The 25,800-nt window shown below is 40.6% G+C and overlaps 1 protein-coding gene across 2 annotated transcripts; it reads right to left on the minus strand.

Moving 5' to 3' along the window:
• Positions 1-392: 392 nt before the first annotated feature.
• On the minus strand, positions 393-25,186 carry pou2f1b (POU class 2 homeobox 1b). 2 transcript variants are annotated; one of them, XM_088015875.1, is made up of 15 exons: positions 25,028-25,186; positions 16,115-16,180; positions 15,522-15,607; positions 14,714-14,809; positions 12,819-13,010; positions 12,607-12,724; positions 12,430-12,521; positions 12,178-12,351; positions 11,193-11,329; positions 10,845-11,004; positions 9,988-10,176; positions 9,728-9,842; positions 7,485-7,800; positions 7,309-7,394; positions 393-6,649 (listed from the first exon to the last, which is right to left on the minus strand). In XM_088015875.1, exons 1-15 carry the CDS (start codon positions 25,071-25,073, stop codon positions 6,378-6,380), a joined length of 2,145 nt encoding a protein of 714 aa, XP_087872001.1. In that variant the 5' UTR covers positions 25,074-25,186; the 3' UTR covers positions 393-6,377. The 2 variants fall into 2 exon arrangements, with proteins under 2 accessions (XP_087872001.1, XP_087872006.1); XM_088015880.1 differs by lacking the exons at positions 14,714-14,809; positions 16,115-16,180 and having other exon boundaries at positions 25,028-25,181.
• Between the last annotated feature and the right edge of the window lie 614 nt (positions 25,187-25,800).

Here is a 25,800-nt window from a genome sequence, read left to right on the forward strand (position 1 = left end):
ACTCCGTTTTGTTGGGAAGAATGGACCAAAATTCCCATCAATGATTTGACAGAATATTGTTAAAGGGCATCAAAAATATTTGACCCTACAATAGCTGAAATTATAATTTTACCACATACTACAGAAGCACAAGTAAACTTTGGACGTTAAAATAAAAAACTTAGAAAAATAGTCTCCTTCTGACATTTAGCAAATAGATCAAGTTTAATTCTGACTAAAAAAGGGAACCGTTTAGTCTGATCTAATGTTTTAGTTCTTTAGCCTGCTATCATGCTGCAGTAGTAGTAATAGAGATATTTTCTAAACATAGTAAAGCACAGGCCGATGTAAATTTGAACCCAATAGTTAGTATTGCATTCATTGTATACAACAGGATAAAGCACGTGTCAAAACACTTGGAAAACAGTTTTAATGATGTTTACAACAAAAAAAAGAACTGTACATTTACAGTAAAAGATTATCTTTGTATGTGTATAAAAACAAAAATACAGCAGACAAATGCATCAAAATCTATGTATCCTGATTCACATACTTAAAACTCCTACACAATCTTTCATTTCTAAACCTCCACGACTGGAGGCCTTTACTTTTTTTTTTCTTTTTTTTCTTTTTTTTATTCTTTTTAGTAATAATATCAGAGCAGTGTCCCTCTCTCAGTGTTGTAATTTCAGGTGAAAACCAAAACTCCTTACATTCGAGTCCTGGAAAGTAAATTGATAGACTGCAGAGTAAGAAAAAGGAGGAAAATAAAACAGGAACACATTCCTTTAGATCAGCCCAAGCTCCCAACGTGAATTGTTTTACAGAACGCATTTCTCGAGATACACTGACATAATATGTACATGGTTGTCATCCTTTTTTTTTTTTCAGGGGTTTTTTTTATTGAAAGCCGTGGTTGCCTGGGCCGGAAAACTGATAATCGCACACATGACACACCCAAAAAAACATACAAAAATACTATATCTTTAACCTACTAAGAGTAAGACAGCTCTGCAATTAGTTCCATGCTGTGACAGAAAAAAAAAAAAGAGGTTACAACAAACAAACGCTTTTCACGCAAGTTTTTTTTTTTTTTTTCTTCTTCTTCTCAGAGATATACCAAAATATACATCTAAGCTTTGGAATTACTGAGGCTAAGGACTAAAAGCCAGAGCTGGGTTTTGTCTCTTAATACACATGCTGCAGGGCGGGAAGGGACACAGAGAGACACACACAGAGAGAGAAAGAGAGAAAAAGAGATATCTTTGGTATCTGCGTTTGTCAAAAAAGTTTAAATATTTGGATTTTTGCTTTGGGATAGCGCTTGTGAGAGCCGGACGGCCTCGCCTGGAGTAAAGCCTTAGACAAAAGTGTCACCGAAGCCCCGTCGGGTCTGAGCCGGGCGGGGACGGACCGTGATGCATAGTGTCACAGAGTCTGTAGAGAGGAGACGGTGAAGGGAAGGACGTGTGTTTCTGGAGACATGAAGGGGGAAGCGAGGGGAAGAAGAAGAAGTCCTTGAGAAAGAGAGGGAGAGAGAGAGAGACGCGATGGAAGAAAGTAAGGGAGGACGTACAAAGTCCTGAGCAGGTACAGCGTGCACAGGATCCACCCTCAGCGTGTATTAACAAACATCACCCAGCTGTCGCCACATTGGTTCGTGCCCGTCACAGAGGCCCGCTCAGCCCCCTCCGATCCCCGCCCACAGGCACTGAAACCGCTGCACCGACGGGACGCACATTCACCACAAGAAATGCAAACAAACACAATAAAACATCCCCTTACAGTCGAAACGCTTTGGGACTCTGGAGGATGAGGGACGTGGAGGGAGTGCAGTCTGGATTAGATGCTGAGCAGTGAGGCGGGGATGGGCGAGACGACGGCGTTGCTCGCGTACAATCAAGTTAGAAGTCTTTGGTTAGCGTTGGTACCACAGGAAACCGAGAGCGGGCCACGACAGGAGGAAACCTGCACATACTTGTACCGTGTCATAAATGACAAACAGAAATATGGAGAAAAAGAAAAAAAAAAAACGAAACAAGATTGTCAAACTTAAAAAGAAGTGTATACACACAAAGATGAGGGTAGGAAATCAACTAAAGTGGCAACAAAGGATTGCAGATTTTTCAGTTCTGACAAATGTAAAGACACGTGTGTGCACAAGTCGTGAAGGAAAAAAAAAAAAACAGCAGACATTCACAAGCACTGGCGTGTAATCTGCCTCCACCTTGTGGCAGTACAGGTATGAGCAGGCTTCTTCACTGACTTTTTTTTTTTTTTTTACTTTTAAAAACATTTTTCTTATCTTATAAGTAGATTAAAGCAGGTTTCACTCAGTTTCGAGTTAAGAAATGAGGTATACAACAGTTTGTTTTGCCTTACTGGTGGTCCACCTGTTCTTCCTCCACAGCAAACTGACATAATCGGGCTCAATATAGTCGCCTGTTGAACCACGAGAACGCCTTGAAGTCTCAAGATCACCTACTGACAGTGAAGCACTAAAAGCCAAGAAAACAGCTCATAAGAATATCAAAAGAAACTAAAAAAAAAAAAATCAGCCACAAACGGTAGGATTTTCCCAAAGCAGGCTCGGCGAACGGCCTGCGTGAAGCCTGTGGCTTAATCAGTAGACGAACTCAGTCAAAAAAAAAAAAAAAAAAAGTAAGCATTCCTCTATATCAAACTTTTTGATAAAAGAAAGAAAAAAGAAAATCACTCCTTACACCAGCTGGAAGATGAGGGAAAATGCACCGTAAAGGTTTGCAGACAACCCAAACACACTTTCACACACAAAAAGCCACTGGAATTACAAGTAAAGCATTTCCCAACCTGGCCGAAACAAAACACACATCACTAATCCACTCCAAAATGCCCCAGATATCTACCACTTCACCGAAATGCACCAGATTAGCCCTCACTCACTCACACACATGCACACACACACACACCCCAACGCTACAATGCTCATGTCTTCTACGTAACAGTAAGGCATAAATGATAATGTTAATCCTCTTCTCATCAAACTACAAAAGCCAGTGATCTTATCCTCTCACACTATACAAAAAAAGGCAAAAAGTTAAAGAAAAATGATTGTTAAAGACAACACAGCAAATTAAATTCACAACAACGCAAAAAATAAACTATTAGCAATAATAATAATAATTATAAAGCAATAAGGTCAGATGCTTCAGCGTCTCGAGTTCCTCCGGTGAAAAACAGAGGCATCCTCACTAACTTCCTCTCATATTTTTGGTCAGGTAAAAAAAAAAAAAAAAAAGTGAATAAAGCATTAGAAGATTGCGGGGAGATTTATTCTTTTGAGTTAGCATGATAAACACTACATTCAATCTTGATAACATACTAGTTCAAATATAAAATATGAATATCTTACACATGTTTATATATATATTTATATAGAATTAAGAAAAGGTTGCTTCTCTAATTGTTAAGTCTTTCCTCAGATAAATATTTCAGTAACATCCTATGGTGCCAGCTGGTTCGTCATGGTGCAGGTGAAACATAATGACTAAAAAGGAGGGCAGGAACTGAGCGCCCCCTGCAGGTTGGAGGGGGCCAGACATCCACAAAGCTTTGATAAAAAAAGGCTTTTACTTTGGCAAGAAAGATCTTAAAAAAAAAAAACAAAAAAAAAAACACTTAAACCCAGAAACACCCTTTAAATAGTAGTACTAGAAAATAGCAGTAGTAGTAGTAGGTTGTCCTTTAACGTTGTGGTTCCTATGAACGGTAAAACCTCTGAATGGTAAAGCCAGACAGCACTTATACATTCTACACCCAGAAATGTCTAACGGTGAACCTATGTTGAAGTTTCTGCTGAGGTATATTTAGTCACAATTATTCAAAAGAAAACAAGCAGGCGGATCGTGTGGACAAATTTCACGACTTACAGCCACAGGAAAAAAAAACAAAACAAAATGATAAAATCACTGCAGGAACTAAAGTCATCATTTGGATATCGATCAATGCTACGTTTCTGTGGGGTGTGACTGAATGTGCTGCTTTGTAAAACAGTTTGGTGGGTTTACGACCAGTCCACAGACACAATGGGTCAAAGCGGCGACGCCGAGGCAAACGTGACGATTGGGTTTATGCATTTACACAGGTGAGCCCGCCCCAGTGGGAGGGTCGAAACTACCAAACCCCGACTTCCACAGGGCGCAGTCGTAAAGCTATAAAGGAAGCATGCAGGCCTCTCGACAGCTCGGCTCCCCGTCGGGAGCTTCAGCAGCAAGTTGTTAAAGCTAAGTTTCTGTGATCTGGTTCCAGCAGCACCAAATCGGGGAGAATCTGGCATTTGGAGAAGAGGGGGGAAAAAAAAACTGCTTGGACGGGCGGGGAGAGTCGTAGAAACCATGTGAACAGCAACTTGCGTGCTCCGGCAGGCACAGCAACTACTGAGTAAAACCGCTTTGGTTCGAGCTATTGTTTTATGGCTGAGTATTAGCACAAAACAAACAAAAACAAACAAACAAAAAAAAAAAAGACTCAATTAGGCATGGGCCGGTTACCTGTTACAAACAGTTCCTATGGTTAAAGTCTGTTTAATGTAATAACAGAGATTTTTTTTGTGCAATTTGAAGTAATGATGTTGCGCACTGCTGGCCGCCAAAAGAAGGAAACTACACTTTTCTATGACTTACAAAACAAAAGATATATATATCAGCTGTTTGGAAAACAATCCTTGGCTCAAAACATCCTTCACTCTTATCAAGGAACTACTCTGAAATGACAGTCAGCCAAGCTACAAGCCGGTTTTAAAAAAAGAAATTAGATCATCTGGAAAAGCGTAAAACTTGGTATTTTTACTCAAGTCCACCATACCGGCCCATGCCTGCTTTCCACTACGGTTCAGAAAAAACGTCGAAAATGCTACTAGAACAGATTAGAAAAAAAAAAGCATGCCTTCAAACGGCTCTGAAAAAACGAGTTTAAAAATCGAGGGCAAGGCCCAGGTGGTAAAAATGAACAAATATGTCTCATAAAAGTAAAAAAAAGAAACCAATTTCTCACAACCATCCCATCCCTCTCATGTTGGCAAGTAGTGCTGCCAATTAAAAAAACAAACAAAAAAAAAACAAAAAAACAATGTAATCTTTGGAAAATGGTCATCAAAATATTGCATTTCTATATTCTGTTGACAATGAAGAGAGATTCTGCACTCATAAATATATCGACTAGACTAAGCTACACTGACTACACACAGCAACTATTTTAACAAATATTTTTGGTATATCTTAAAATACGTATTCATTCCTCCCAAAATCAGGCAGACTGCAGCTCATCAATCCAGTTGTTTTTGTTTTTTTTTTGGTACAGATACTGTGCACAAGTTCATATATGACAGTACTACTATTAAAAAGAAACAGGAAAAAAAAAAAAAAACACAAACCCACAATAAGATCCCGTGGAGCCAGTACCGCCAGTACATGGCCCTCCTCGAGAAAAAAAAAAAAGACACACTGCCAGAAACTGATCTGGAAGAGCTGCAGAAAGCACATTGCAACCCAAACCACCTCGTCCGGATACGTGGCTGCAGCTCGCTCTCTATAAAAGCTCTCCACACAAATATTTCGAGCCACTGTCTGTCAGTGTCAACAATCCACAACTAGACCCTCGTTTTACAAAAGCTAAGAGGCCTTTTGACCGCCACAGCCACTTGTAAAACTCAGTGTTTCCAGAGAAGAGACGCAGAGAGACCCACCCAGTCACCTCCGACCCTTAAAGCAATGATAACCTTTAAATCGGCCACTTATTACTTGTATTTAAAGCCTTATAACCACGATTAAAAAGTGATAGGTGAATATTAACTTATTAGAATTATAAAGATTTAAAACAGAAAAAAAAATACATAGAAAGGAAAAGCAAAGAAGAGTACAACTTTGATATGGTTTAAGTTGAGGCCTGTCAAAAATGTTAAGAAGACAAAGAAAGTGATACACAAACCCTTGTTAGACACGACAAAACATTGTGAAATTAGTGAAAAAAGACTCAAGTTTGAAATGTTAGAAGGGACAAAGATTTTGGTTTTTTGGTTAGACGTGTCAGATGTGATTCTGACCTCGTAATAGGAGGAAATATGTACATAATAGTGTGATGGTGCAGAGTTTGTTTGTTTTTTTCTCAGGCCAACAAGAGTGTTTGTGAGAAAAAATATTGAGAACTATTGAAAACAAAGAAAGAATAAGAGAAAAAAACAAAACCTAAGCCCAATTATATTGGATGTCGTTTTCTTTTTGGTGGCAGCAAATACATTAAATAATGTTCTAGTTCTCATGTGAAAAGTGTGGAGGGGGGCGGGTAGTGAAGCCTGTGTCCCCCGCCCGTTGTGACGGGGAAGTAGTGCTCGTGGCAGGAAACGAGGCGTCGGGACCGAGGCTTCACTGAGCCTTGGAGGCAGTGGTAATGGTCGAGGCTTGCACAGGCACGGCAGCGGTGGTGGCCTGGTGGTGGGCGTCGGCGGTGACCTGCAGCCCGCCCGCCCCCGCCGACACCAGGCTGACCGGGTTGCTGGTGAGCAGCGACAGGTTCTGGGGGTTGAGGAAGAGCGGCGTGGTGACCAGGTTGGGCGTGTTGGCGGCCGAGGTGTTGGCGAACAGCAGGTTGCTGCCGTCCAGAGACGTGATGGGGATGGGGCCGCCCGACGCCAGTGCTGAGGAGGAGGCGCGGGGATCGGTTTTAGAGTGCAAAACACAAGATTTTCAATAATATTTACAGGTCTTCAATTAACGCAACCATTTCTTATGGACTGTAACTTATCCAAACGTTACTATCCATTTTCTACTGATGCATTTAGTTCTTTATATGCAGGGAGAAACAAAAGATTGAATAGAAACAATTTCATTTGTTTTGCTTTGAAATCAGTCCACTCGAACAATAAAACAGTTAGCAATGGCGTTGACTTTTTGGCATCTAGACCAAATTAGATCAGCGCTATTTCAAAATCTAACACTTCTCAAATCTGGACTGGATTATCCTACACTAAACTGAAATTCTCTAAAGCCCACAGAGGGATTTATTAATGGTTGCTACAGGGAATCAAAACAATGAGTTTAACCAGAAGTTCTTGTGTTACTAACACAGATGACAGTTGTTGTTTAGAAATTACTTTTTCTTATTTGAAACTCTCATTTTCATCTTTTAGAAAGTATCATTCTAACCCCAGTGAAGTTTTATTTAATCCCTTGTTTCAGGATGCAATTTCTTACACAAAGGAAACACACAAAAAAAGAGAAAACCACACTCATTTTGCTAAAAGGGAAATTATCCAAAATGTTTACTACTGGGTCATGACGCTGGGCTAGCACACACCTTGAATTGCAGCCAGAGTGCTGTTATTCATCAGAGGACTCAGTGCACTGCCAAGCCCCCCAGGAGTCAGGCTGAGAAGGGCCCCCCTGAAAACAAGACAAGCATTATTAAGGCACATACAGAGAGAGAAAAAAACAACAACCTCTGAGCAAATTGTAGAAAAGTCAGAGACTAACCCTGGAGTGAACTGGGATGATGCCATCAGTCCCGGGGTCAGCCCCGCAGCTGCAGCCATGGCTGCAAAGCTGGCGCTGGTGGGCAGCTGGGCTGTGGGGAGGCCCGGAGCGGCCACCATCACCTGACCCGTCCCTAAGGACGTCGCTATGGACGTCGGAACCTGCGTGACCAGCGCCTGAACGCTGGCTTTGCTGTCTGTGGATGTGGACTGAACAGTGGTCGTGGATGGGCTTATCGATGGAGCGCTGGTCGACGTGGTGAGTACAGGTGCGGTGGAGATGACCGATGCGGTGTTTGTGCCTCCAACTGTTGTGCCTTAGCAGATGGGGAAAGAGGAGGAATGCAATTTCTTTTCTCTCCGTGAAAATAATCAGGTTAAACGCTCAATTTAATGCATTTCAACATTAATTCACACAAAAAAAAAAAAAAAAAGTGGAAAGAACAGGAAGAAGACAAAATCTTGTATAAAGCTGCCCCGTTCTCGTGGCCGTATACATTAAATTAACAACATAAGTTGGAAACGATATATAATTTACTCCAAAGTGTGTAAAAGTTAATCGTTTTTGACTTAAAGTCTCTTGAATTGATTTACAGCATTGAGCATTTTTTCAACTCCTCATCTAAACTGTGCCACAGTTTTACTCCATGCACAGAAAGTTTTACTTTTGCAAATAATGAATGTAGGGTTTCCTCCAGTGTATTATAAGCCTGGCGGCCCGCCATGCTTTACTAGCCTCGCCGCCAGGCTAAGCGTTGCTTGTAACGTTTCAAGGAAAATAAATAAAAATCACTTTTTTCTTTTTTTAGTGCCAGGCTGCAAGCGTCTCTGTTGCTCTGAGCATTTCACTAGCAGAGCAGATTCATCCTTAAGGATAGGTTTATAATAGATAGGTTTATAGTTTATGCATTTAAACCCGACAGCGCGGACCAATCACACAGCTGGCGCCTCTGCGCTTTCCCTCGCGTGCTTCCGCTGCTTTACCTCAGCGGGACCACGCACGCCTCCTTTCACTCAAACTGGACACAGGCTGACCTGTATGGATATTTACATCAACTTACTGTGCGGAATTATGATCCTTTGGAGAAACTCTGGGTAAGAGTTTAAAACCCGCCGCGTTAGCTCTGGTGGCGCAGCTCAATGTGGGGCCCCACTAGCTGCTAAAATCATCAGCACCTCTAACAGCTTCTGTGTTAGTTAGTGAAATAAGTTATAATCGGAGTTTACTAATTTGTATTTGTAAATTCAAAGATTAAACTCACAGAATCAGATTGTTGCTATGGTAACAAAACAATATGAATATTGTTCTTTGAAGTTTTACAAAGTAAACTTGCCAGTTCCTTAAAATCTTGCATTTAAATGTTAAACAATTTAAAGGTCTTTTAATTTATGTATGCTGAAATTGAATCAAATTTAACAGCATTGATAATCTCAATAAGCAAGTGTTACATTTATGTATCTGTGGTCTGTTTTCAAATATTAGCGTTTATGGGGCCCCTAAAGCTCTTGGGGGGCCTGATGGAGCTGCCGACTTAATTTGGATTAAACAGAAATGCAAATTTGTTGTTTTTAGACTAGTTGCAGGTTTAAATAGCATTTCACTGGAGATGTTTTCCTGTAACATATAATTACACAGTAATACTTTAATATTTTCTGTCAACTTAACATCTTTTAATACAAAAACACGGTGGACCGCCGGTGGACCACCTCGACGCCCCCACCACCGGGCTTAGCAAGTTTTCTGGGGGAAACCCTGGAATGTGATGTCGAAATAGTTTAACTGCAACTCTGCAGCTTGTCCTCTTTTAAAATGCGTATAAATATGCAAAGTGGTCCCCACCTAAACCTCCAACACTTGCCTGCAGCTGTTTCCTTTCAACTGAAAACTACTTAAAGTTGCACAACAGCCCACTGCAATGTTAAAGACACTCTATAAAACATTACTGAAGCTAAAACAACAAACATGTAAGATCGTTGACATTCAGTAAGGTTATCGACGATATCTGCAACTTATTTCAAGCTCGAATAAAGTTGAGCATAAGCAGGAATGCAGCAGCTGCAGGCGTACAACACAGAGGAAGCTATTTGCCTATTCATAAGTTCGTGCATGCCGAGACGCACAGGTGTAGATTTACAGCTAGGGCATTTTAACACAAAAGTTGCTCTTAAAAAATAAATGAAACAGACACCCGGCTTAGATTGACTGATTCAAGGTTTCAGTCACAGTTAAAAACAAACACAAACCTGTGAAAGCCAAACTGGAGACACTGGTGCTGGTGAGAGGCATCACTGGGTTTACAGTCAGGGTGGTGGATGTGTTAATAGTTGGACTGCTAACAAGGCTTGCTGTGCTTGCCACCTGGAGAGGAGGATACGGAGGAGCACTCAGCAACCTTCTCTGGGTTTACATCTTGTTTAAGTTTAGCTTAAAGCATCAAGTGTGACGGATCAGTCAAAAGATCCGACACTGCTGAAGAACGGTTTTAATGTGCGAGTGTGGCTACCAAAGGGCTGCTGGGGGTAAAGATGGTCTTGATGGAGGTGCTGCCTCCTCCGTTATTGACGCTGCTGGGCGGGTTAATCCGCTTCTCTTTCTGTCGGCGATTGCAGAACCAGACCCGGATCACCTCCTTCTCCATGTTGAGCTGGTCAGCGATAATGCTGATCTCGTCAGAGGTAGGTTTTTGGTTCTGCTTGAAGAGGGCAAAGAAGCCAGGGATTCCCTGTCAGTACTGAGGAAGCTGCAGTGCTGCGTCATCCAAAACAACCTCACTGCTGCTGAGTTTCAAAGGTAAGTTTTCAAACTTTTTCAGCACCACACTTTGGAGATAAAAACTATACAAATGAACTAAAAAGATTAGTTTCAATTCACCACTGAATGACATAATTAATTACTGTTATTAATATCTTATTATAGTGTTCTGCATAGCAGGGACAAAGTAAACAAATATAACACAATTTTAATTCTCTCTACACCCGACTGGTCTGAGAACAAAACATTGATTTAACAAAAAAATAAATAAATAAAATAAAATCAGCAATTTCAATAAGTTTAGTGAATAAAATATAAGACCACCTTCATTTCAATTACTCAAATCAATAACTCACTGAGCCATTAAGAATAATAAATTGTCATTACGTTGTACAAATCTGTTTGTGGCTCAAATGAAATTCTTACACTATATAAATAACCGCCTGACTTTCTGTAAGGAGTCTTTTCTCCTAAAAATCTACTGCAACTTTATTGCAAAACAATGCAGACAGATGGATGTCATGCACTTTCCAAACCTTGAAAAGTCTATCCTTAAAAATTCAAGCATTTCAATCAGGACTTTTGATTTCATGAACATGAAGCTCTCACCTCCAGAAAGCTCTTTTCTAAGGCCACTCGAATGTTGGTCTCGATACTGGTCCTTTTCTTCCGTCTGCGGTTGATGCCCTCTATGCCCATGCCTGAGGAGCCCAGGGCACTGGGGCTGGACAAGGACTGGTCAGATGTCAGGTTCTCTGCACAAACAGCACCGACAAACGGAAAGGAGGGAGGTAAAGGCAAAGTACATCATGCAAAACCCACCATCCTTCAACTGGGGTCATTGAGGTCAAGTTCTTCAAAATGCTCATGACGATTTGTTTGATTCAGGTGTGTTGGAACATTGATCCATCTGTCTTCAAACTCAAGAAACAAGGTGGGCTTAGGGACAAACCTGCATCATTAAGCCACTTCTCCAGCAAAGGCTTGAGTTTGCACATGTTCTTAAAGCTCAGGTTCAAGGCCTCAAAGCGAGAAATGGTGGTTTGGCTGAAGTCGTTTCCATACAGTTTCCCCATCGCCAGGCCGACGTCCCCCTGCGATTTGAAGGGAGACAACGACACAGAAATATGAGAGTCATAAATTATTAACGGTCTTCTAGTCTCCTAGTTCTGATTAAAGCCTCTAAAAACTAATCTCTATTCATTTAAATTACATAGTGAAAAGTTTTTTTTTTTTTTTTTTTTTAGATTCGCAAAAATATTCTGATCAGAGCCTAAAATGGCCTACATGTGACTTTCACACATTTTTCCTCATTTAATAAGCATGGATCTATGAGTATGCAGGCCGATTCCTGCCTACATCCCTGCTGCTGCAGCTCCTGAACCTCAGCTTGGTTCAGACACAGAAAGCTAATAATGCTACAAGACAGGAAGTTGTAATTTAGGTGTAACTCAACAGCACGACTTCAAACTGGAGTCGAACACTAACTAAATGTGCAGGGCTTCCTTTATGTCTCTGTACTGGTTGGAATATATTTCTCTAAAAGTGCCAAAGGTATATGATACCTTAAATATGAAGAAAAACACAACTGACATTAAAAACAGGGTTCCTTTGTAATTTACAGGTCGGAGTCCAAACTTTTTCAAACTTTAAATTCTCCTCCCAGTTTTACATTCTGGAAATGAGTGCAAAACATTTATCTAGTTTCATTTTATTTACCAATTCCATTTAGCTTCATTTGAAAGTCTGCAACCAAAAGATTGATCAAATCTGAAGGAAATTATCCTGCACCTTTAGTACGTCTACATACAGATTTGGGAAATCAAAAAGAAAATTTCCTACCTTCACAAACTATGTAAAATCAACTGGAGATGCTTACTGCCAGCACACATTTGTGAATCCAACTCGAAATCTTTTTCAGATTAATCTCTTGACCGTTTACCTGCGTGAAGCCTAGTTTGATTCGCCGCTGCTTGAAAGTTTTGGCAAACTGCTCCAGCTCTTCAAGATCGCTGGGCTCCTCCATAGTGGGGGTGTCCAACCGCTTGGGGGGCGTCTGACTGTGGGGCAGACTCTGAATGTTGGTGGTTGCCGTCGTACGAGTTGGAGATGTAGGCTGCAGAGGAAAGGAGTAAAGATAAACAAGACATGTATAAGAAGTTAACAACCTAAACAAACTTTGATTATATCTTACCTGAGTTGCAAGGGTAATGCTTGGTTGAGTCGGATGGAGGTTAGCTTGGCTTTGAGGTAGTTGAGTTAGAAGACTCTGGGCTGGCAATATACCTGAAGAGTTACATGCAACAGGAGCATTTTAACAAAATCCTGCTAATGTTTCTCTCCTCTAAATCGTACGAGTAAATCCACTTGCCTTGCTGGGCCGGCGGCGTCTGCGAGATGATAAACTGAGTGGGCTGCAACGGCGTTGCAATCGGGTGGCCAGACTGAACCAGGACAAACTGAGGCAGGGTTAGATTCTGCGGCAGCTGCTGCATAAAAAACATAAAAAATAAAAACACACACACACAAACAATTAGCCAACTGAAACTTTTTACTGTAAGCGTAGGGAGGGTGGCGACTTACAGGGGCGATCTGGATGGGCTGTGACAGGGGCAGCTGGGTGATCGGCGCGGCTGCGGTGGCCGAGATGTTGGCTCCAGTGGTGCTGCTCTGCTGGCTGGCGGAGTGCTGCTGCTGCTGCTGCACGGCTGCAGCCAGCAGATGAGCTTGGGCCTGCTGGAGCAGCAGCTGCTGCTGCGCCGGGCTCAGGGTCAACTGAGGGGAAACACACACAGGAGGCATGAGACCGGCGCGGCTGGAAACACCGAGGAAGTAGGTGATGCGCTTTGGGTTTAAGGATAGATCGCATGGAACGTGAAGTGTGCTTTGGCTTCGATACCAATGAAAAGTTTAGTGTCAGATGTGAGATAAGTTTATGATTTAATGCCTGGGAGTTTTGATAGTAATCTGGGTATATTTACTGGAAATATTTCAGTAAATATACTGAAAGTAAATTCCTATCAATAACAACAAGTTGTTATTGTTCGTTTTTTGAATAAATGTCAACACCGACTTCAGTTGGTGTTGATGCAACAAAACCACAAGTGTAGCTGTGCTTTGTTCCTGCAGCGTTTCGATCACAGGGCCTTGCAAAAGTATTTACACCTTTTTGATACTTCTCAGGTGCGCTGGTGGCAGCATCATGCTGTGTGGATACTCGTCTTCAGAGGAGTCAGGGAGCTGATGAGATTTTACGCGTGAAAAATTAAATAGTGGCAGTAAGAAAGTTGAGAGAGAGCCATCAGAAGTCCAATTTAACTATTATTCCTAGATCTAAAACACCATATGTTATAGAAAACTGAGGCAACCCATAATTCTAAACACACCATCTCCACAGTCACACATAGTGGTGGCAGCATCATGCTGTGGAGATGCTTGGTGTAAAGATGGGTAGATTTAAAGGAAGAAAAAAGGCTTTAGTGGGAGCAGACAATGACCCTTCATTCAGAAAGCTGGTTTGGATCAAAGCATATTCATTTGGTCCAATCAAAGTCCAGACCGAAATAAGTTAGAAAATTTGTGGCAAGATTTAAAAATTCCTGCTTACAGATGTTTTCCAATCAATCTAACCAAGCTTGAGCTACCTTACAAAGAAATTTCAGTTTCCAGTTGAGCAAATTTGGTGGAGAAACCACAAGACTTGCAGCTGTAAGTGCAGAAAAAAGTACTTCTCCAAAGTACTGAACTAGAGGGCCTGAACATAAATATATGCAACACTTTTTAGATTATATGTAAAAAATAAATAAATGAACTCAAATAGACCCAAAATCATGTTTCTTCCACTTCAGTTATTTACTACTTTCTGTCAGTGGATCACATACAATCTTAATAAAATAAACTCTGGTCGTAACATGAAAAAATAAAGGAAGTGTGAATACCTTTGCAAGTCATGGAATCGTGTTAACTGCAAGTATTTTTCTAAATGTCCTTGAAGAATGTAACTTTTCACAAAGATATCAAAGATAAACGAAAGCTTAGGCTGTTTTGTAAGCACAAATATGAGTCATCACAGGAAAACAGAGAAAAGGACTCATGCAGCTGCGCCAGGCAAAAGTGCGAATGAGCATGTTGACGTCGATGTTCAAACACAGATCCACATGCACAGTAAACATTCACTCCCGCATCGCACAGCAGCAGCCGTCGGATCCTCTCAGGAAAAAAAACAAAAAAAAAAACATGGAAATGAAATGCTTCGAATGCTCGCTTTACACTTTCTGTTATGGAGACGTTTCAACATAAACTAACAACCACAGAGATGAGCAGGCAGACAGGCAGAGAAGGCTCAAACTTATCAACCCATCATTTAGACAGCTATGTTTCTCCAGCAGGACTGATCGTATCGAGAGGTGATCACGGGGGCGGGATGCACGCAACGACGAGGTTGTGACCGAGCACAGCGGGGGCGGGGGGCCACTTACTCCAGCAATCTGTCCCCCTGCCAACATTAGCTGGGTCTGAGGCAACACGCTCTGCTGGACGGAGGCAGGAAGAGCACCCGAGTCTTCCGACTTCGACTGGCAGAAGTGAAGCGGAGAGCCAAACTTAATTTTATGTCCTTTTAAGTCATAATCATAAAATATAGGAGCAAGACACTGATGTTTTTTTAATTAAAGCAAATCAGATCAAGAAACGAAGCATCGTGCTAAACAAGGAGAACCAAGACGATAAAAATCTAATTTCTCTGCTACCTGAGTGGCTCGGTCAGACTGCACCTTTTGTCTTTAAGCAGTGAGAGGAATTTCAATTAAAAAAAAAAAAAGAAAAAAAGACAGACAGCGATAAAAGTGGGCATTTAAAATGTGTCGCAGCCTTCAGAGACAGGAAGAAGTGAAGTGAAGGGAGGGGAAGAGCAGAGATGCTAATTAAAATAACTGTTATGCAGTGCATGTAAATTCTGCATAGATTTGCATATTCTCTGCCATCTGTTTCCGAGCAACCGCAGAGCAGCTTAATTAGCATACAGGGTTGATTAATCTGCCTTGTTGCCAGGCGACACTGAGAGAGCCTGGCTCATTTAAATGAACTCCTTGCTTGCAAATGTTGTCGTGCTGATGAGCATACCTCTCCTAGAATTGCATCCCTCTTTTTTTTTTTTTAATGCAACTACTTTTATGAATATTTAAAGCCGCAGTCTCCTGTAACACGGCTGCTCCTTGGATTAAAACAAGAACTTTTGAAAGGTAAAAGTGAATGCTGCAGCTCATGCAGGCATGTGCGATGTGGTACCTGTTGGAAGAGGGCTTGTGCATGTGCGTTAGAGATTGTGGTTGGCACCGTCTGCCGCTGAAAGTCCAGTCCATTGGTTTGGACTCCTAGGGACAGAAACACAGACATGTTTGTAACAGCGGTTCAACCGAGAAAAGACACTGCAGTTAAAAAACAAAAAGAGGAACACTGAAAATATCTGCAGGTGGGAAGAAATGTTTCTTTAAATGCATATGAAAACAGCTGCGTGTTACTGATTAAATAAAAGAGTTCACATTTGCAGCTTACACAGGAATTCAAAGCATATATCAGGAAGAATGCAAATGTTTATCTTCAGTGTTCAACGTAAGGTTACATAGTTGCAGCGAAACGTCACTAAAGCATTGGAACAAAACCAAACAAAACAAAACGAAAAATAAAAATAATGGAAATTTTGGAAAGCTGATCAAATGAGTTTACAAAGATTAACAGGATGGTTTTGTGTTGCCAACATTTTTCAAATAAATTTCGGATCCGATTCTGAAACCTGTTGAATGAGGAGATAAAACTCCAAAAATTCAATATCTCCACCATGCAAAAAAAAAAAAAAAAGAAAAAGGCTGATCGATACTGACCGGTGTTCCCGTCACCTCTTTCCATTTCACATTTAGAAGTTTCTGACTGATTATTCACTTTAGCATCTGAAAGAACCAGACAGACACATAATGAGATAATCTCATATCAACTGGTCCCAAGATATTACTCCTGCTCCTCAAGTCCTCATTCATTCTCACTGATAAAAGCTACAGAACACTCATTTTAAAAAAGCAAGATGTTACAACCATGTCGGATAAAACCTGTAACATTTGCATGTCAATATTCCAGATTAGCCTCCGACCAAACAATAAAACCCAGCTGAACTCGCTCGCAGTGTTCTTTAAAAACAAAAACTCACCCGCTTTTGCTCCACCTGTGCTTTCCTGCATGCTTGCTGGACCTGTCGAGTACAACCCGCCCAAATGGGCAACCCCACCGACAGGATGTCCAGAACGCACTCCTTCCTCCCACGCCCCCCCGCCTCTGCCTCCCTTCTCTCTTGTTTTCACTCTCCACTGGTCAGCAGCGAGCACACAGAGACACAGGGACACAGTGGCGGTCTCTACCACACGGTCTGCTGAGCAACTCTGGGAAACGCACACTGGGAAAGCCAACAGGGTCTAGGCAAACAGCTCTCCTTGCTCCCCTCTTTTCTTTTCTTACAGCTCTGCCCCCTTTTTCTCTAGCACTCCCTCTCTCTGCTGCCAAGATTGCCTCTACTTCTGAAAAACTTCTCTCTCTCTCCCTCTCTTGCTGGAATGAAACAAACGACAAGTGCAGCTGGCGGACTCCTTCAACACCGAACCCCCCTCCTCCTTTTCCTCCCTCCATCCAACTCTATAATGAAGCATAATCAGTATTCAGCTGATTAAAGCCGTATGCAAATCTACTCCTGCCTCGTTAGTGATGCAAGGCTTTGAAGTCCTGCGAGCAACGCATTTCACACCGGGCTCTGAAAGCTCTCTGCATAATTTAAAACCCCTATAAATATTTATCAGCTCATTAGCATATTAATTGGATGGCTTTTGGAGGACGATAAAAAACAGGGGAATAAGGACGATGGAGAGAGAGAGGGAAGAAAGTGCTCAAACTAGCACTCTGCGCAGCAGAAGGAGGGGAGGAAGCAGCACAAGACCAATTATTGTGTGAGCATTGGCCTAAAAAGTAATTAGCTAAGAGCAGGTAAAGGGGCTGAAGACATCCCAGAATGCAACGTGAGGTCTGACAGCAGAGGGTTTGCGGTGTTAGCTGGGTGAACTGCTTCGATGGAGCGTCTGCGACTGGAGACTGGGCCGAACTGCTAAAGAGGGAGGGAGGGGGAGGTTTGGGTTTTGTGTGGGGGGGAGAGGGAAAAGGCGGAGGGGGTGGAGGGTGTTGGACTCGCTCAATCGGAAATAAATAACTCCACATTAATCCACCAGCAGCTTGTCATTACTGTGAGAACCCCCACGGCGAAAACATTCCAAAGCGAATGACTTCAGAAAGTGGGTGGCGGGCCGCTGGCGTCCATGTTTATGAAGTGTTTGGGGATTAACATATTTAGATTAGCTTTACATTCCATTAGTGTTTCGTTTTGGGGCCCCCCCCTTTTAAAATTCACTCGGAGCATGTGCTCAGAGTTAATGCGGCAGGGAAGCGGCCCGGTCATGGAGCCGCACAGGTGTCCAACCAATCAGAGAGGAATGCGAGGCTGGATTTGGGTCTTCTGGGGAAGGGGCTTACCGACTAAATCCACAGCAACTGCTCCTGGCTAAAGGCCTAATCAACCTCTGTACTTAACCAACCACTGCCTGACCGAATCACAGCTGACCAACGCTGATAACTGCACCACGGTAAATACTAATAAACATGTTTTCTTCCTCGTTTCTCTCTACATGTATGCTGACAAAAAATATTTTCAGATCAACCAAGTAGATAAAATTAGAGATGCACGGAGAAATAAGCTGGCCCTTATCACTTATTGCCCAGCTAGCAAATAAATGCCCAACCTTTTTAACAATAACTGAACGCACCATACAGAAATACTAACCACTCATACTCAAGAAACACTCTTCGGTTTAGAAGTTGTTACTGAGGGAACATGACTCAAAGTTGGCCACTTTAAATAGCAATGCAGTAATCTGATATTAATATCTGTATTGGTTCCAATATTGAAAAAAAAGTCTAGATCATGTATCAATGACAATCCTTGAGGACAGATCTATTCAGCCCAATTCTATGCTTTGTGCTTTGAGCGACGTCACGGCTTAATATTCATTTTATATTTGAAATTCCTAATTGCAAAAATGTTCTTTCAAATGGTTCAGAAAGAGCAATTAAACATTTTATATGTTTGACTAGTCAACCTATTGTTATTTATTATTTTACATTTGCTGCTATTCTCCTAATTACAAGTACTGAACAAATTAAAGTTGTGTTGTTTTTACATTTTTCACCAAGCTTTTGCAGCTGCTTTTATATTTTAGTGTGTTGTATTGGTGCATAATTATCAAATAAATTCTTAATTCAGAACATTTATGTTTGTGTGTTTTTTTTTAAAAATCACTGCTTTTCTGTATCAGATCGGTATCTGCCGATACTAAACCTCAGATATCTGTATCGGTATCGGAAGTGAAAAAAGTGCATCGGTGCATCCCTGATTTTAAAGTCACTGAGACGTTTCAAAATGAAGCCAGACGAAAGGTGTAAAGAAGACGCTCAAAACCAAACTGTTTTGTAATGAAGCAAGTCTGCTGTTTGTCCTGACTGCTACCTTTAAACAGGGTGAGGCCTGAACACAGCAGTACCTTAAGCTTGAACCTTTTTAAGTGTTCAAATATTTGCTCGCAATCTTTCTGGAAAGGTTATGGTGACCCTACAGGAACACGCAGGTGTTAGCATGGCTATTACTAAACATGGTAATCACACCAGTCATGCTGAATGATACTACAGGTTGCTAAAAGCTGCTTAAAGCATCACCTATGCAATACTTTAGTCTGTTTAGAAATTTTGTGATGGAATATTTAATATATTATAGAAACATCACAGTTTTAAATAATTATGAAGCACCAACTGCACTCTCTCACTTACAGATGAGGTGACATTACTTCTGGACCTAATATGAATCAGTCAGACATGCTTCACAGGGCTCCTTAATAGTGAATGAATGAAATATTTTAAATTTAACAATCCACCAAAAGTACAGGAGAGGTTTCCCCAATCACACATTAACCCAGACAATACTTTTATTCATTTTTAAAATGACCCTAACAATTATTTTTCTACATAATCCCAATGATTTTATTGTATTTGTATCGTCTGTGATGTAGAGACAGACACCCTCAGAGGTTTTTAAAAAAATCTTCCTCTACTACAAAAGCTTTGTTCAGTTACATTTCTACTCTAACCAGGAGGAAAATAAAAACTTATTATTTTCATTTATAGTTGTGAAAGAGAAATCAAAATCAGCTCAAATTTGTCAAACAAACTCATGTCTTTCATTTCAGAATCATCCATGTTTTTTCCACTATGAATTTGGCAAATAATAAATAACATCACAGCAGTGTTTGGCAATACCATCTTAATTGCATGTTTTCCTGATATTGCACAGCCCTAATTTGAATGTGAAAAAGAACTCGTTTCACCTTTTATCAACAACTTGGACTTTACTGGCACATTCTAGATGAATGCCAATTGTCATAACACCTCTGATATTCAATTTACACTTCACACTATTTATCAGTCTTATTTCCTTCAAGACATAAATACTTAAACGATTTAAATAAAACATGACCACTGAAGCATGTTTAAATGTAGTGACATGTTCACACTTGTCAACAGTTGATTCAAAGACGAGCATTTCCATGTTTCATGCCATCTGCAATAAAAAGATTTTGAAGATATTGCCTGAACAAGGTAAGCCTGGGGAGGCTGAGAAACGACTCTTCTTGTCCTCCAGCAACCAAATGAGAAAGCAGAGAAGAAGTGAATGCAAACTTGGTTATCGGCAGCGCTACACATACACGGCCCCTTGGTTGAATGGTTTGCAAAACCTCAAAGTGGAACAGTGCATTATACAAATATCCTGCGCAGAGAATTTTAAACCGTTATCTCATTAGCGTTGTAATACGGGAAGGCTGGCTGAATTCTGCAGGGACATTAATGTGAGCTGAGAGATTCGACACGAGACTGAGCAAAAAGTTAATTAGCGCATCCTCATTCTGTACTAGCACCTTTGTTTTTCAGGGTTAGCCGAGACTACACGGACAACCTGTACATTTAGGTCAATCTGAGCACCGTGCTGATTTGTTTTTATTGGTCTGGATGTACGCGCAAGACAAATTAACTGTGAGTTTGGGGCCATTAGCCTAAAAACACAACAACTTCCCAGCTAAGTGCAGCATTTTTATGAATATTCCAAGCAGATTCAGACTGGAGTGTAATAAACCATGCCACAAAGACCAGAAGCTGCAGCCGGACCGAGTCCACAAATGAGCAAAACTATATACAGCATGCCATGTAATTTGATGAACAGTAATGGGTCTAACACCTCTGTAAGCTACCATGGTTTCTCTCCTGGGTGGTCATTAGGCAACTTTCGGTAGACTAGGAGGAAAATCCAATCCAAGCAAATTAAAGTACGTTTCTCAGGGAGGACAAGCCCTCCATTAAGTACATGCAGCAGAGGTTAGCCGCATGACTCACTGTTACAGTTTAAATTCACATGAACGTCACTGATGAGGGACATGACATTTATATTAACTCGTGGATATTCAGGTGGTTACTCATCGTTCTGAACCTTCTGCTCTGTAGCAAGTCAAAGGAAGCTCAGCAAAGCAACAATGTTCTTACTAGCCGGTATCTTTTCCTACGCAAGACCTCCGTTTTCACTTCTCACTGTTTGTAGCTAAAACAAGCTACAATAAAATACCAGCAGTAGTTTACTCCAGATCTTAATTATATCTGAGGCATGTCATCCGTTAGGAACAACTTGACAGTTATTGCCTGCAGCATGCAACAACTTGCCTTTCCCTACTTTTCCCGAAAGCCTTCTTAAAGATTATCTCTTGTTGCTACATTGTAAACATGTTGTCACTTTTACTTTTTATCTCCATCTAGGATTTTAATACTATTAAATGCTTAAAAGATTACCTGAGCTTGCTTATTTTTTGTATTAGTGTTACAAAAAAATGTCCTGCTAATTGGAATATATTTAACAAGTTTTGCATGTCATTGTAAAGTCAGAGTGGATTTTTTTTTTTTAATTCCCCAGAAACATGAGAAGTCCTAGGGCACCATAAAACTCTTATTATCTAAAATGATGCTTCCACAACAGGAAAAAGGCAGCCTGTCTAACTGGAGCCTGCATGGAGGCCCTCTCAGTGCTCTGAAATGGCATGTCCTGAATTTATTACAGCGGGTGTTGCATTATTCATAACAACCGTGTTTACAACAATGAATATTCATGATGAAAGTACAAGGCTAGAATGAGGGTGGAACTGTGAAACTGATTAAATGAGAAAAAGTAGCTCCAGTTTGAGGGAAACATTCAATTCTCAGCTGTTATTTAAGAACCTCAATCTAATACAAGTCCTTTTTTTTCCTACATAAATTAACACTTTTTTTTTCACAGTTGCAAATACACTACTGTAAGACTCTCATTTATGAGAGTCTTGTTACATGCGAGACATAACCAAATTAACTTTTCTTTGGCAATCCCCAACGCAGTAAATTTAGTTTAGGATCTTGGAACATAAAATTTGACACTTAATAACATGAGATTTCTTTTGTACTTTGAAAGTGAATCAGTTTGGAGAAAAATACAATTTAAAGAAATAGCAGACACATCGTTAAACATGAAGATTTCACACTTTTCCACACAAAAATCTCCAGCGCTACCACTGCGTAGCCATTTTTAGGGAAAAAAACACATGCAATATAAATTCATGGCACATAGTTTATAGTTGCTAGGCTTTAAATATGGATTCCACAATTGGGATGGATGGATGAGACAAAATGATAAGGCATGAAATGTAGTATTATGCAAATATTATTCTGTTCCGAATTTTATTTTCCCCGTACATATTCGGACTTGGAAAAATACTTCCCAGCTCTTTTAAGTAGATCTTTAAAAAAAAAAAATCTGTACGAAAATAACCAAGCAGAAAAATAAATCTCCATTTTGCTCAAATGATCTTCATTATTATTACAAACTCCATCTGAGTGCAGTTCTCAGAGCCAAAGATAGTTTTCATGAAGGTTTCACCCATTTCTTCTGCTGCTATTTCATGCTATCTGTTCATCTCAAGCATTTGCATTCGGGTACTTGAGTGCTATTTTTGCACATTCAAATACTATAACATTATTGTGAGCATATTTAGTTTGAGCCGAAAGACGGGAAAAAAAAACTACTACTAAGTGTTTTAGAATCAGAGTCTGTGGCTGCTGTTTATAATAACGGCAGCACTGTCCCCTCAGAAGCAACATTTTCTTAAATGAGGTTTTAAAAAGTTCCAGCTTAAAAAACATTAAAATCTTCTGTTATGTCGCTTCTGTGGTTTAAAGCTTTTTAAACACAGGGGTCCCCAGCCAATGTCCTGCAACTTTTCCCTCTGACACACCTGAATCCAGCAGGTTACGACCATTACTCCGTAGAAATTCACTGTATTCTGAGGAGCTAATTATGCAATTTGATTCAGGTGTGTTGGACAAAGGACACATCTAAAAGTTATAGGACACCGGCCAGTTAGAAGTGAAATGAGAGGCCAAAGAGAACGCCTGAGTGACTGAAGATTATTTGACCGCATGAGACAAATTTGGCTGTTTGAAAATACTTCCAGTCACAAAAACAGAAAATCAAAATGTAGAGACCAAAAGATTCGTCGTCACCCATCGCTGTTAAATGTCTACATTTAACAAGCTGTGTTACATAAGAACAATAAATATCACACATTTTTAATCTCTATATTAATGCCGTTATACCAAAGAAGTGTTATAAAAATACAATGCCAGAAAAGTTATTCATTATTAGAGTTTATCTTTGAATATTTAGTCCAAAACCATGATAAAGATGAGTAATTTTTTAAAATAAACTAAACATTTTTCATCAATCTTTATGTCGTAAATCAACCAATTTGGTATGTTAGAAATCAGATAAAATTAAGTATGCACTATCAAAAAATTAGAAATGGCTTGTGCAAGTTGCAGAATTTGTTAATAATTTGTATTTCAAAGCAAACTTGAAAATGTAACATTGCGCAAGAACAAAGGTGACCATTCGGTCAAATAAAACTTTTATTTCAGAACAACTGACCCTACCAAGGCAGAGCCCAGTATCATTTTGTAAATATATCATGGCAATATCCCAAAATATTTCTTAAATTTTTTTCTTAAATTTTGAGTGTGTGCGATTCTGGATCAGATATTTTCGAAGGTTTCAATTGTAAACACAGACACAATTGCTCAAAAATGATGGCACAACAAATCAAAATCAATTCTGTTCAGTTAAAAACATCTTAATATACAGCAAGGAATTTTTGGCTGAAAAAGAAAAGCATAAGCAAAGCAAATGAAGTTGTATATATAAAACCAATGTCACAAGAGTACAGCCCGACTTCATTAATTAACTCTAACTCCCATGTCCAAAAAGGAGTGGGTAGGAATGTACCCTTCTCAAGGGGTTTGTGAGTTTAAAATAAACTAAATGAGAAGTGTAACAGCATGGAGTTAAATAGTGCTGTCATGCTGTGTCTTGCCCGGTCATGAAGCCAGCATGGAGAATAACAAAAAAAAAAAAAACCTCCTGCCTGTTATTACTGTGGCCTTCCGGAAGTGGGCCTCACCACCCCTCCCTGTGCCTGGGGGGATAACACAGGTACAATCTCTGAATTCAGTGCAGCTTCACAAAGTCCAAAGACAACCTTCCGCCACAAAAGGAAGAAAATCACATTAAGTTTTCAGAACCAATCCTTCAGAAGCAACGAGGGCTGAACAGAATAAATTGTATTCGGTTACAGATTCACCACACAAACAGGTCTCAACTCAAGCAGAAAAGTGCACAGACCAACTTCTTTCAGAACACCGCTTATATTACCTCTTAAAAACACAACAGCTGCATCTCACGAAGCTAAAGTTAGCTCCAGCACGACTGGACTGATACTAGCCACTTAGATGATGACTATGCTAGGAGAAAAGATGATGATAATAGCTTTAAAGTGTTGTGTTGACATGTATTTGGTGTGTGTAAAATATGCTGAACTCCGCACTCTGGCTGAGGGAGGCCTGCATGAATAACACAACAGGCTGCTGCTGTGGCTCCGCTGCGCCGAGCACAAAAGACAGAGGCAAAATGCTGTAGAGAGGAGAAGAGGGGGAAAAATCACGTCGAACAGAGGCACACCGAGATGGCACTGTGCTCCTAATGAAAGCCATGTGTGCTGTGTTTAGATTAATATCTCCGAGACGCCCTGGTTGTAAAAGAAACGAGCGCAAAGCCACTGCCCGACCGGTGGAAAAAAAAAATGAATATGCAAAGCTCCCTCAAAAGCCTCACTGTGGGCATCAACACAAAGCCAAGCGTTAGCCGGTGAGCTAACGCTAACAGACTACAAGCCAACTGCCACTAGAAAACAGATATATTCGCTACACATGAACCCGAGTCACGACGGCGATTACTAATAAAATATGCTAAGTTGTATTTGTCGACCGAGGTATGAATATGTAGCGGCGTACGGGCCGTCTAATCACACAAAGGGGGGAGGCATGTTTCCATGTATTTCTGCCGTCGCACTGCAACAGCTCGTTTCCTCCTCTGTCAAATTACAGTTTAAGCTAGCAGTGTGTAAACTAAAACAAAGCCTAATGTGGTCCACGTCGGCCGGTCGTTCTGTGTTTCATCTGCATTCTGCAACCATAAATTGCGAGTAACGCAGTTTGAATATGAGTATGAATATGTAAAATGCTGTAATCATTACCTGGTGCTGAACTCTCATCTTGACTCGCTGCTCCTCCGTCCGCCATTTTGAATATTTAACCCGAAATCCCAACCCTGAGCCTGCCTGCCTGCCTCACACACACACACACCTACACACACCAGCAACAACACACACACACCTACACACACCAGCAACAACACACACACACACACACACTACTAAACAAATACCTTGTTGTACTCTATGGTAAGTAGCACGTTAAGCACGGTGGTTGTGTTCCGCATAGAAATATACGTTCAGTAAGAAATACAAAGTCTAGACCTCATGTTCACATAAAGAAACAGAAGAAGCAAGGCAGAGTAGACTCTTCGATTTATTGTGAGCTGTGGCATATTTACATACATAAATAATACAGTTTCTCTCTTGCTGCGAATTTGGATGTAGAAAGCCTCGGAGGGGAACACTGAGTAGACCTGAAAGTTTAAAATCGTCTCTGGAGTGATTATTCAAAACAGACTGACTTCCTGAGCTGACAGTTTTTAATCACACAAACACACACCTACTTCCCTCAAAAGCCTCACTGTGGGCATCAACACATTTGTGTTGATGAAATACTATGGAAATTCCATAATATTTCCAGAATATTATGGAAAGGTGGATTTATTGTAGTAATCAAATTCGAAATGTGAAACTCGTATAAATTCATTGCGCACAATAAGATATCTTAAACGTTAATTTTGATTATGACAGAAAATGAAAACCTCAAATTCAAATTCTCAGAAAGATCGCATGATATTTAGGACTGAACTCTC

Source organism: Poecilia mexicana, unplaced genomic scaffold (genome assembly GCF_051168715.1).
Source record: "Poecilia mexicana isolate PSO_F unplaced genomic scaffold, ASM5116871v1 scaffold_2, whole genome shotgun sequence".
NCBI classification, from domain to species: Eukaryota; Metazoa; Chordata; class Actinopteri; order Cyprinodontiformes; family Poeciliidae; genus Poecilia; species Poecilia mexicana.

Bases quoted from the DNA above. Each gene is read 5' to 3' on its own strand.
- pou2f1b (XM_088015875.1), bottom strand. From the start codon at position 25,073: ATGGCGGACGGAGGAGCAGCGAGTCAAGATGAGAGTTCAGCACCAG. The intron at 12,725-12,818 runs GTAAGTCGCCAC...TTTTTTATGCAG, and splicing joins AGCCCATCCAGATCGCCCCT to CAGCTGCCGCAGAATCTAAC. The intron at 12,522-12,606 runs GCAAGTGGATTT...GTAACTCTTCAG, and splicing joins GACGCCGCCGGCCCAGCAAG to GTATATTGCCAGCCCAGAGT.